The sequence below is a fragment of the Paralichthys olivaceus genome, chromosome 2, assembly GCF_024713975.1.
Source record: "Paralichthys olivaceus isolate ysfri-2021 chromosome 2, ASM2471397v2, whole genome shotgun sequence".
NCBI classification, from domain to species: domain Eukaryota; kingdom Metazoa; phylum Chordata; class Actinopteri; order Pleuronectiformes; family Paralichthyidae; genus Paralichthys; species Paralichthys olivaceus.
This window is the reverse complement of record NC_091094.1, coordinates 11620600-11632806: the sequence shown is the minus strand read 5'-3', so window position 1 is coordinate 11632806 and position 12207 is coordinate 11620600. Positions and strand designations below refer to the sequence as shown.

The following is a 12207-nucleotide window of genomic DNA, read 5'->3' as shown; positions in this document are numbered from 1 at the left end:
TATTTTATGATGCTCCATCCTCACCAGGAATTCAGAGAAACACAACAATCATATGTTAACCCAGGACCTGCAGAGATGTGGATGATATCACATCTCTCATTTTTGAGTTCCTGATACAACACTGTTTTCCTATAATTTCGTTAAATCCCAGTGTGTGTAAAATTGGAGTGCAGTTTTTGTGAAGATCAGCAGAGACTCTGGGGATATTAAAGATTATCCATCTGGATGAAGCAGTTTGGTAACTGGAGAGCACTTTACGAGGAAGGCAGAGGGTTTACCAAGAATTTGAGAATGAAAAAGTACACAGTGTATGAACCTACACAGCTCCACATTCACTCCAGCTCTTTTTAGTTTTTTCCACGTGCCTTATCTGAGCTTTATTTGATATTTTTGAGTGATTACTTCTCAGAAGATCATTGCCCTCTTGTAACAATGCTAAAGTCCTAGAGAGGGACTGCGGCTGCAGCTAATGATTATTTTCATAACATCATTTTCAATAATAAACAATAATAGTAAATGACGAAAATAACAAATCATTTTCTTTATTGATCAATTATTTGCTCTATAGGAAGTCAGACAATAGCAAGATTTTCTTTTGACATTTTTCATTAGAAACTGACTTCAACATTAACTCAATCACCAAAACAGTTGTAGATTTATTGTATTTCAATCAGTTAAATGATCAAATGACTATAGATCAATTTGGACTTGAGGAACTACAACTGTTTTAATGTATTGGTCTACTTGAATGAAGAGGCAGTGTTTGAGATTCTCTTTTGTGAAACATTTGCTCTGATGAAAGCTTTAATGATGTACAACTTTTAATATTAAAGATGGGGTAAGCGATATTAAATGAATTCACTTTTTGTTCATTTCCACTAATATCTCCTCACGGTCCGCTAGCTGTTTGTGCTCTGTGCGTGCTGAAAGATAATCTGTTTTAATGCACAGCCCCTGCTTTGTATTTTCGAAACAAAAGGCGCTTTAAGACATGTCATGTGGAGGAACTCTGGAGAAGTAGTTCCGGACTTTTTCAGCAGTTTGTTTTTCACATATGCACAAGGCAGTGGGACATGTTCACAACAGCAATAAATTCTCCACAGGATTCAGGTGAGGGCAGCAGACAGAGTCAGGATGCAACAAATGTATTCATCTGCAGAGGTTTATGTTTACAGCACATCGACACCGGCATCGTCTCTTATCACCACAAACTCCAGTTCTCTGTGTGTGAAACAGATTTTTCACCAGGAGATAATTGATTTCTTTATGTTTTCTCAGTTTTGCATCTGTGTTAGAAGCATCATCATCACTCGCTGACTGTGAATCCAGCGTAGGATCTACTGCTGCAGCCGTTTAGTCCACTGACTGGTAAATAACAATCGGTGTCTAAATGTCTGCATCTTCACGAGTGACACACACTCACTGTTGCAGTGGATTTTGGTCATTGAAGATGTAGTTTGTGTAGATACAGAAGGGTTGACTGCTATTGTTCATGATTAGAAGACACTCGTCCTAAAATAACAATTCAACCTTGATTTTTAGATTTTAGATGTTTAGAGCTCACCCATTAATTGTTGTGATTGTGTTTTCTGTGAGTGGACTAGTGTTTGTTTCAATAAAGCATCACATCCTCCTCAGTGAACAGCTGCAGCTGAGTCATCACACACGATGAACCTTTTTAAATGGTCACTAATAAAAACAAGAATCCGAACAAAAAACATACTTCTGAAACAAGCTGTTGTTGTAACTTCATTGCAGAACATTCGGTATATTCACTGTTTTTAATGTATGATAAGATATTTGAGCCATTGTTTGTCGTATTTGCCGTGTTTCGATCCCACACCACAAACTGATGCATCTTTTACTGTCACAGAATCCCAGTTTGAATATTTTATTATTCATGTTTTCCAAGATCTTCCCCAAAGTTATTTCACTCCCTCTGTGCAAATATGTAACAATTATTGTTTGTGACTAGGTCCCTCATTTGCATCCTGCACTGGGTGGCAGCACCGCAAAGTCTGTCAGATGCAGAAATGAACACCACATATCTGCACGCTGACAGCCTGACTATAATTAACTCGGCCTGTGTGAACACACTGCATACCCAGAACTTACTAAGAATCAGTAACTGAAAGGATGTTTGGGATCCAGTTAGTAACTGCTGTTTTCTGTGAAGGTGGAGAAAAAAAACGGGAATTTCCTGAAGGTTCTGAGAAAAACTTTCACTGCCTGGAATCAGAAGCATAAGCTGATCCATTGTATGTTGGGCATTTATTCAAAGGCAGAGCTTTGTTAACAGGCCTGGAAAGATCTGCTGAGTAAGCCTGTCGTTAACTGCAGAATTTAGACTCATTGATGATGGATTTAACTGAAGATGTGTTGTTTTCCTTTTGCAGATACGTGTATTCACAGCATTCTGGGTTGGTGATATTAAAACCTAAAGTACAATACAGTATGTTGCAGATGTAATAATGAATCTAAAAATGCTAGCAGCATGACTTTATGCGATAACATAACCACTATGCACCAATCTGAAACATCTCCACAAGCATCCACTTGAATCTCTTTTAAATTCGTTACAGACGTTCACAGAATCCTCCTGACTGTAGTGAGCCAGTGGCCGTGGCTTCAAAGTGTTTGTTAAAATCAAGCTTAAAACCGAGAAATCAAATGTTGTGCACTTGATGACGCAGCCATGGTCGCAAATTTGTCCTGTGGAGCACACAGCAGAACATCATAGGGTTAAATCCACACAGTGCAGCCTTTCAGACGCTGCAGCCTCCCTGTGTTTCATCGCCGTGACTAAAGGGGAACTGTAGTATTGGGGATCTGAATGTGCAACTCTTGGTCTGATTTAAAAAAAACTCTCCCATCAGAGAGTTATTTATGCTGTTTTTTTTATCTCAACACAACAGGCCTCCCACAGCACCAGCCTCACTATGAAGAGTAGTTACAGTCATATCTCAGGGATCATCCAACCATTTTACACACCACATGCTAGATTAAAGAAAAGGAATCTCAACTAAGAAAGCCTAATACCACAGTATAAACAAGGCTTTATTTAGTTTCCTTTCATATTGTATTTTTCTTACAAACATTGTTGATACAAAACAGGGACTGAAACATCTGAAGAATGTACACGTCAGTAGCCCACAACAGTGTAAACTACATATGTATGTTTAATAACAATATGGAAGACAGAAGAGTATCTCCATTACTAGATAATCTGACTCTATTACAAACAGGAGGTCATCAACACGTGCTTTCTTTGGTATTTTATTCATATTGTTACCTTCACCAAGGAGTTTGGGTTTTCACCCGTCTGTTAGTTTGTTGGTTTGTAAGCAGGAATACGCAAAAACTGATTTCCACGAAACTTTGTGGAAAGATGGATCATGGGCCAAAGAAGAAACTGTGTAAATTTGGACAAAAAGGCAGATTCAAGAGATAAGAGGTTTTGTGACATTTTCACTGATTTACCAGAGAATAATGCATGGATCTTTGTTTTTTAATTGATCTTGATGGAAAAAGTCAGGGATATTTAGAGGACTGAAATACGTGTTTATAAAGTTTGTTGCCAATCCCCAAAAAATTGGTTGGCAGGATTTTTTTCAGCCTCTGTATGGTAACAGTTTTTGCCGTGGATAGGGGCCTTGGCGAAGGTATGTGTTCTACTGAGTGTAATTCAAGTTTATCATCATTTCTTTGTCTTATTTTACAGAGGAATATCATCACAAACAGAAAAGACAATCAGAAACACAGAGAGAGACATTTCTATTAAAAACAGATTTGTTGTGTATATTGTAATTCAGGACACAAAGAGGACATCCATCAGTGTGCTCATCCCTCTGTGCTTGATGGGGGTGTTAGTGGGTTAGGGGCTACAGAGAGGTTTCGTCCACATCTAGCTGCTCTGCATGGACTCCCCTGTCCCCTTAATGAGACGCTTGTGTCCCCTTTTCCCTGCTGGACCGCGGGGCTTAGCAAAGGCCTGTTTGTGAGCATGTTGCTTAGGATGGACCTCGTCGTACAGGAAATCCTCCGTCAGTTCATCTCCATTATCAATCTCCAACTGCAAAAAGAAAAAAGATGCAGGGGTTAAAAAATGTAGTGAGCAAACTCTTGGTTAAAGAACATAAATAACTGTCACATTTAGTCATCATGGTAAGATTGTGTATGTTTGGAACTGTGTACAAACAGGTAACCAACTTTTTTTTAAGAAGCCATGAATTCAAGTCCACCCTAAATGCACCCTTGCCCCCCCTCCCCAATTTTTAAATTCATACTCCACAGAGTGCATGCCTCTGCCAACAGTCAACAGTCCCCTCAAATGTAGTCGAGCTGCAACAAATTACCAAAGATCTCATAAATATCTGTCCCCTAAATGAGCCAGATTCTTTTTCATCAAGACGTCATGAATTATTCCCTGGTAAAATGGGAATAATCTGGCTATGTTAAAGAAAAAATAAATCCTGGATCCACCCCTCATCCAGATCCACAACAAAATGTGACCCATACCACATTCTTCCACTGAATTTCGTGGTAATCTATCAAGTTGTTTTTGTGTAATGCTGCTTATTAACACAAACACAGATGAAAACATCCATGTGGTGATACTTAACATCTGAATCCTGTGTCAGAGGATCTCCACACTGCTAAGAACACAATGCTGGTGTAGAAACAATTATCTTTTATGTCTTTATTCTGGGAAGTCTTTCAAATCTGCATTATTTAGTCTGAAACCTTGGAATCTGTCACCAAAATTGTTTCTAAGAAAGAAAAAATCCAGAGAACACAGCCTCAGTTTCCTGAGTGGCTGTATGAACTTGTAATCCAATTTTCTTTCCATCAGGTACCTTTTTAGCAATTTCCAACTTGTAATCTTTCTCCACATCCTCCAGTAGTCGACTCTTACAGCTGGAATACAGCATTCGCTCCTTGATGCTGCAGCTGTACCCTGGCATGGAGTATATGAACACTGCAGACCGGGAAAGAGAATAGATTTCCAAGATCAGATTTCTAAGAATTAGAAGTAAATATTTACAGTTGATGTAGATCAGCTGTTAGAAACCTGGAGGCAACGTCCCCATCAAGGCGCCGGGATGATTTATGGAGTTAAAAAAGAGGGGAAAGAAAACTAAGATTCTGTTTTCTCTGACTTGTATCTGGGTTAAGCTTTTTATTTGTGAAATACCGGATTCCTTGGATATTGTGTCTTCTTTAAGCATGTTACGATTATTCATGAACTTCTCAAAGCTCCTGTCCACAATAAGGCTTTTTTTTTTAACACAGTGTGGATAACTGGTAACTGATAACTGTGCGTTCAGACGCTCATACCGACAGATTCCAGGTAGTCTCCTTCGTGGGAGTGTTTGTAGAGGAAGAAGTGATATCTGGGAGTGTCTTTGGGAACTCTGCTGGGCAGATCTCGAGTTTCTGTCGGGTTGGAATGGACCAGCTCGATGATCTCCTTCTGTACGTCCAGCCTCTGCAACACAATGAATAAACAGTAGACAAGTAGTAAATCAATACTCCTGACACCAAACTGATCTCAGCAGAACAAGGTCTCTGCTTTTCTAAACATATAGATAGATCTATCTATATATAGACAGATAGACAGATAGATATCTCATGTCATCAGGCTGACCAGTTGAATGTAGTTGATGTGTTTTTGGGCCAGTTGCTGCAGGGCTCTTCTGGCTGTCTCTTGCAGAGGGAAAGCAAGGCCCTGAAGTGTCTGGTGCTTTGTCTCCACGCTGATCTCTGTCTTCACCTGCAGGGGGCAGCATGCAAACACACTATGAGCCTCTAAAGCAGGACCCAGAGAGCTTACAATGGGATAATACAGCTTTACCTCACTGTACTGAAGTGCAAATGTATTTTCATATTTTAACACGACTAACAGATTCAGGTTCTGTTAATTTCCGTATTAACATCAAATCTGAGTTACACATACACACACCGTATGTATCGTGTCAACATACCTGTTTAACTCGGCCCTGAGAGAAAAAGGGAACAACACAAAAGAGATGTTACAATTAGAGGAAACTAATTTAAGACAGCAGAAAAAGAGAGCTCACACACAAAGCTATGTGTCGTGTTGACAACACTGCAGAGGCCACGTTGACCTCTCACCTCTGTGATTTTGATTCTCTGGAGCTCCTGCTCGGCTAATGTGAGCGGGGCAGGACCTGAGCAGGATGACACATGATGTTGGTAGCCCAGCAAACAGATGTCCTCCTAGTGTCACATGCAAAACAAGAGAGTATTTTTAAAACACGTAGTTAAAAGCAGCATAGATGATCCGCTGCAGGAAAATACAGAGAAACAATAGAACATAATCCCTGTGGTATTATCTCCATTTCTGCTTTAAATGCTCGTAAAAAAAGATCTGATCTTCACATAAGTCCCAAGCGAAGACAACCACAATAACACACACAGTTATGAGCTTGTGTGTCTTTATTAAACACATCCATTAGACTTTCACAGAGCTGATAGAAGTAGTGAAGTGATTCCTTGGATTTAATAACTGGCTGAACCTCCTTTGGCAGCAATAACCTCAAACAAGCATTTCCAGTATCTGTGGATCAGACGTGTGCAATGTTCAGGAGGGATCATAGAGCCTCATATTCTCAGGGTGTCTGGTGTAAACATCTCTCTGAGGTCAATCAACAATCTATATTGGGTTAAGCTGTGGGCTCTCACTGAGCTTTTCCAACCGGTGATTTTATTTGTTCGCAGTCTTTCGGTGTGAGAATTATTTCAGTATTTACAATAATTTCCCTGCTGCTCTATCACCCAACTCCTCCTCCTCAGCCAGCCTGATATTACCCTCTAAAACACCTTGATAAACTTGGGTGCTCATTTTGCTGAAGTGGTCCACAGAAGAAGCAAAGAGGAAGCTGTCTGTGAATGTGTGAATGTGTGCTTCCCAAGCTCATGAGCCGCCTCTCCATTACGTGATCCTGCTAAAGAGGAGGTTCTCACCTTCATGTTTGTCTCAATGTTGACTGATGAAGATTCAAACTTTAGCTTGATGCTTTGAGATCTCTGTTTTGTGAGTCATGTTCTCACTGCAGCAGCTGCTGTCAACAGTAAACTCAAAATGTTTGCGTCATGGTTTTAATAAATCAGTGACTCTGACTCTCTAATTTAGTTTCACTGACTGGTCTCCAGATAAACAAACCCCTGACTTTTGTTTGTGTCATTACAAGACGAACAACCACGAACTGTGAATGTTAATGTGTTTCTGAAACATAGACAAGTGCGATACAAGGATCTTTATGTTGTGAAAATCTGAAGACAAGTTTACACAGATAGATGCAGATCATTTCACAGGGTTCACATACTGCTTTAAAATGAATGGTAATAGCTCTGACCTCAGCTGTGCCAAACATCTCGTACTTGACGTGGCCTCCACCAAACTCTTTCTTCACTGTGGCGCGGGTGGCAGCGTACAACATCTTTTGTTTCACCTGTAAACATCAGAGGGACAACGTGTGACTTTCTCTGTGTGTGTGTGTGTGTGTGTGTGTGTGTGTGTGTGTGTGTGTGTGTGTGTGTTTGCTGTGGGAGGAAAATAAATGCTATGAAACTTGGTTTTGCATGTTTTATTCACCCATGTATTTGGATTTATTCTTTTGAATCTAAATAGTTTACATTTTGAGTATTTACAAATATATTATTATATTTCTACTCACAGCTGAGAGAGCTGAATTGAATGGATCCTGAGAGGTGCTGCTGGCTATGTTTACACAGGCCCTCGGCATCTATTGCACTTCTGTCCGTCCTGGGAGTGGGATCCCTCACATGTGGCTCTCTCTGAGGTTTCTACCTTTTCCCCCTGCTAAAAGATTTTGTTTGGTAGTTTTTCCTGACTCTTTTTTGCAGGTTAAGGACAGAGGATGTCGCACCTGCTAAGCCCTATGAGACCAATTGTAATTTGTGAATATAGGCTCTACAAATAAAATTTGAATTTTGCGTGATGAACATTTGGAAACCAAAATGATGTTAAAAAAGACAATATAACTAATAACGGATGGGATTTTATGGTGATTCCAAAAGATCAGTTGACTATAGGGACTAAAAATCAGGATTTTGTGTCGTCTGCTGTTTTAATCTTGATTGACTCCTAAACTTATATTAAATTATTCTATATTAAATTAAATAATAATTAGTTTCTTTTAAAACTGCATGCTAAATTTGAGATACCCCCCCACATCACCAATAACATGTTATGTGCGACCACAGTGTGGAATATACGGTACTTGTTGCGACTTACTGGAGACTGGTCAGGTGACCACGAAATGAAGATCCACTCGTAGCCCTGTGCATTCTGGGAGTCGAGTCGATAGAGAATATAGCAGGGCTCCTGGTCGTCCAGGAGAGGAAGCAGGAAGCAGTCATAGTCCTGGTCCCAGCTTTTTTCCGGCTCCCTGCAGGCCCCCAGCACCAGCTGCTCTGAAATCAGACCAGTACTCATCACATACCTCAGCCCATTTATTGCATGTAGCTTGGCCTTTGCACAACCCTTTGACCCATAAAAGAAGCATCAGTTGACTGTACAGCCTTCAGTCACGGATTCTAATGATTTACATGAAGCATCACTGCAATGTGTCCAAATATCAAGCAGATAGTGTCAGACGTGAAGAACCTCAAATGTGTTGGTTACTTGTTTTCCTGCTCAAACAGAATGCAAACAATTTGAGATAACATATAAAAATTCATACACACAAATACTTCTGAGTGACTAAGTTATTTCTATTAAATATGTTCTTATACTACAGATTATGTGTTTTTTTCCATAATTTTAATATTTTCATTGATTTCTCAGAGAATGATTCATGGATGTTGAAATCAGGAATTTTAAGGGACTGATATCTATGAGTGTGTACAATTAGGTGCAGATCTAAATAAAAAAAAAATCTGGGTCCAGTGAATTTAAATAAAATGACTGTTCAGCCTTAGGCGCTTTATAAGTCCCATTTTAATAATTATAATACTTTTTTTTTTTACAGCACCTTTCTAAACACCCATAGACACAATATATTATAAATAAACATGAATAAGACCAAGAGATAAAATTACAAACCCATATATAACACGTGGTTAGAAAGTCAAGGGTAAAATCAGGTTAGGAGTTAAAGACACCTGACTGAATGTATCTGAACACAAGACTGACTAAAAGTAAAAAGGCTAAAATCTGATTAGTGAAGGATAGATGAAACGTATGATATGATCTAAACAGATGGTTTGAGTTGTGAATTGTAATTATATTGAAGATATTTCTTATAATATTGTAAAATAGAGAAACTTGTCATTTTTGCTTGATTATCAGAGGGTCAGCAGAGCTGCGTCTGGCTGTTTCATGTGCTGATTCAAGGCAAAGATCCCCCCCCCTTCAGTTAAAAATATCACAGGATTAATTTCTGACTGACTGGACAGGACATGGTCGACTCTCTCAAAGGAGCTGACGAAGAAAATCAAAACCTTAATAGCGTTGGTTAATTAAGTACTCACAACATACATATAAACCCTAAGTCTGATGGCTGTGTGGGGTGCAGGGGGGGGGGGGGGGTTCTGACTGTCTCTTGGGCATGTTGCTATTCTGAGCTGCAACACATTCCATCCCTGCATGCACGCATACTTTCCTTTAGCCATCCTCTCCCAGGCCTCGTCTTTATGTGAATATTAAACCGTGTGTAAATGGCTCAGTGTACGTGTTCGAGCTTAAGACAGTCGTAAAAACCATTAGACATTTGTGACAGTTCAGATGGGGTACAACAGGACAGGTGACAGGAAGTGACCCACTGAGCTGGTGGTGATGAAACAGACTTGTGCGCTCTTGTTTCTCCTCTGACATTGGAACGAACATGAGGACTCAAACTGTGTCCAGTCACATGTCGCTCTAAATAACCGAGTGACGCCACGGAGAGTTCAAAGTCAAACAGAGCTGACTGCTGTGAGACTGTCTGTCTCTCTTATCAGCACGCTGGTCTCTGTGGACATCAACACCCCAAAATACGAGAGCAAATATTTCATATAAACAGACAAGACGCGGAGAGAGTCTCAGATGCATCTGTCATGAATCAAATTACAGCACGGCAGTGATAAATTGCCAAAATAAGATGTAAACACCTCATGAACATACCAGTCCACATCCATAAGCAGCTACCCAGAAACCCTGTTGCCTCACTGACCACTTCTTACACGGACCACTCAGCTGAACAACAACTGCCGCAATGGTTTACTGACCTGTTTCTACATTCGCTGTCTGGGCTACATGTAACCCACCACAACAGACAGTGCATCTCTGAGTGCTGTGAGGTTCAGCTGAAGACAGGGACGGTTTGGGCCTCTCATGTGAGATACACATTGTGTCACTGAGCTAAAGCATGTGTGACTTTCTGAAAAATAAATACACAGCAATCAAACCCAGGAAATAGTTTCACATTTCCAAGAGTTTTCCCAAAAGATTTTAAAGACTCTTCCCACGATCTGGATGAAAAATAAATCTGCAGCTTGACACAAAAATATTTACCCGCCACTAAGTAGCGTATGTGTTCACCCCCGTCTGTTTGTTTATTGGTTTGTTTGGTTGTTATTACACAAAAACTACTGGACAGATTTCCACGAAACGTAGTGACAGGATGCAGGACGGGTCTGGGAAGAACACATTCAATTATCCAGGAATTTTTTATCACTTTATTTTACATTGTGAGACTTTTTCTTTTTAGATTTTCTTTGAGGAATAATTCATGGATCTGGCCTGTGACAAAAATGAACAGTTCATTGTTTTTGTCTATACTTATGTGTCATTTCAATATTTTTATACAAAATAATTCTTTTTTCCTTTTTCTGTGTGTGGCATAGAAAACAAGCACATAGATTAGTATTTTTTTTTTTAGAAAATACAGTTGTAAATTTTAAAATGGGTGAACAATATATTTAATTATAAAGAAAATTGATTTTCTTTTTCATCCAATTGAGAGAAGATGGTGATGTGTGTTGTTAAACTGGGGTTTTCAAATATCATTATTAATTATATTATGATGTTTTTTTAAACATGCTGTGATAGAATGTGACACAAAAGTATTTTCCTAATATTCCTAAATCGATAATCAACTCATGACCCCCAGACTGGGATCCACTGGTCCACAGTACAAACGTCTGAGCAACTTTAACAAATCATTTTAGGTAAAATGATTTGTTATGGTTTCCAACCTGGGATGAGTCAGTGACATAAGATGAACACAAGCTCTGATGTCCAGCACGTTGTATTTGACCTGTTTTACTGACATGTTTTCACAGGGATCAGAAACTAAAATGCTGGGAAGCATTGATTGAAGACTTGTTAAGAAAGATTTATTGAGTTTATTATTTCCACCAAGGAGGTTAAGTTCTCACCCGTCCGTTTGCTTTAAAGTTAGCAAGATTACATAAAAAACCACAGGACCTATTACCACAAAACTGAGTGGAAGAATGTGGTGTGGGTCAGAAAGGAAGGCAGATTTTGGTGTGGATTTTATTTTTCACATTCTTTAACATTTTGATATACAGGGTTTTTCAACATTTTAATTGATTTAATAGGGAATATCTGGATCTTGATAAAAGAAATATGTCATATTTAGGGACTGATATCTTCAGTGTGTGAACTTTGGTGCAGCTTGGTTGAATTTAAGAGGACTTGGGCTGTAGCTTTAGTGAACACCAGTTTGTCATGTAATGACTCAGGAGCTCAAACTTAAAGCAATCCACGAACTAAACTTAAATATTGACTTTACTTAAACTTTGAGCACTTTAAAGCTGACTGCTTTGCACTAAACAAACATGAATGATTTAGATTTTACATCCAGTCCCACTCGAGGCCTGCTCCATCGTATCACTGCCCTGAGTCACTCACCGTCTTGGATGCGCACCTTGATGAGGCGCACTCCTCCTCCTTTCGCTCTGGCCAGGAACTCCCTCAGCTCTGGCGTCACCACTAGTGCGAGAAACATGGCGGGTCAGCAGTCTCTTCCTCCCGCCGGGCACAGCAGCAGAGGTGTTGAGAGACAGAAGAAGTAGAAGAAGACAGGAAAAGAACTCCACAGCACAAGGCCCAAACAACTCAGTCCAGTCAAGAGACAGTGAAGTCCAACTTAAAGAGCCTGTTGTAAAAGCTTGGCCTTTACTGACTGTTGAAGAGGATTGCCGAGTGCGTCTCGA

General features: G+C 39.7%; 1 protein-coding gene across 1 annotated transcript; it reads right to left on the bottom strand.

Annotated features, from left to right (window-relative positions):
* Window positions 1-3036: 3036 nt before the first annotated feature.
* On the bottom strand, window positions 3037-12140 carry twf2 (twinfilin-2). The gene is made up of 9 exons (XM_020101708.2): window positions 11903-12140; window positions 8282-8460; window positions 7380-7475; window positions 6136-6240; window positions 5985-5999; window positions 5648-5773; window positions 5338-5488; window positions 4857-4978; window positions 3037-4072 (listed from the first exon to the last, which is right to left on the bottom strand). The coding sequence occupies exons 1-9, from the start codon at window positions 11997-11999 to the stop codon at window positions 3905-3907; spliced, it is 1059 nt and encodes a 352-aa protein (XP_019957267.1). The 5' UTR covers window positions 12000-12140; the 3' UTR covers window positions 3037-3904.
* Between the last annotated feature and the right edge of the window lie 67 nt (window positions 12141-12207).

Excerpts from the sequence above, each read along its gene's own strand:
- twf2 (XM_020101708.2), bottom strand. The coding sequence starts at position 11,999 with ATGTTTCTCGCACTAGTGGTGACGCCAGAGCTGAGGGAGTTCCTGGCC. Across the intron at positions 7,476-8,281 it reads GGTCACCTGACCAGTCTCCA|GTGAAACAAAAGATGTTGTA; the intron begins GTAAGTCGCAAC and ends TGATGTTTACAG. Across the intron at positions 5,489-5,647 it reads ACATCAACTACATTCAACTG|AGGCTGGACGTACAGAAGGA; the intron begins GTCAGCCTGATG and ends ATTGTGTTGCAG.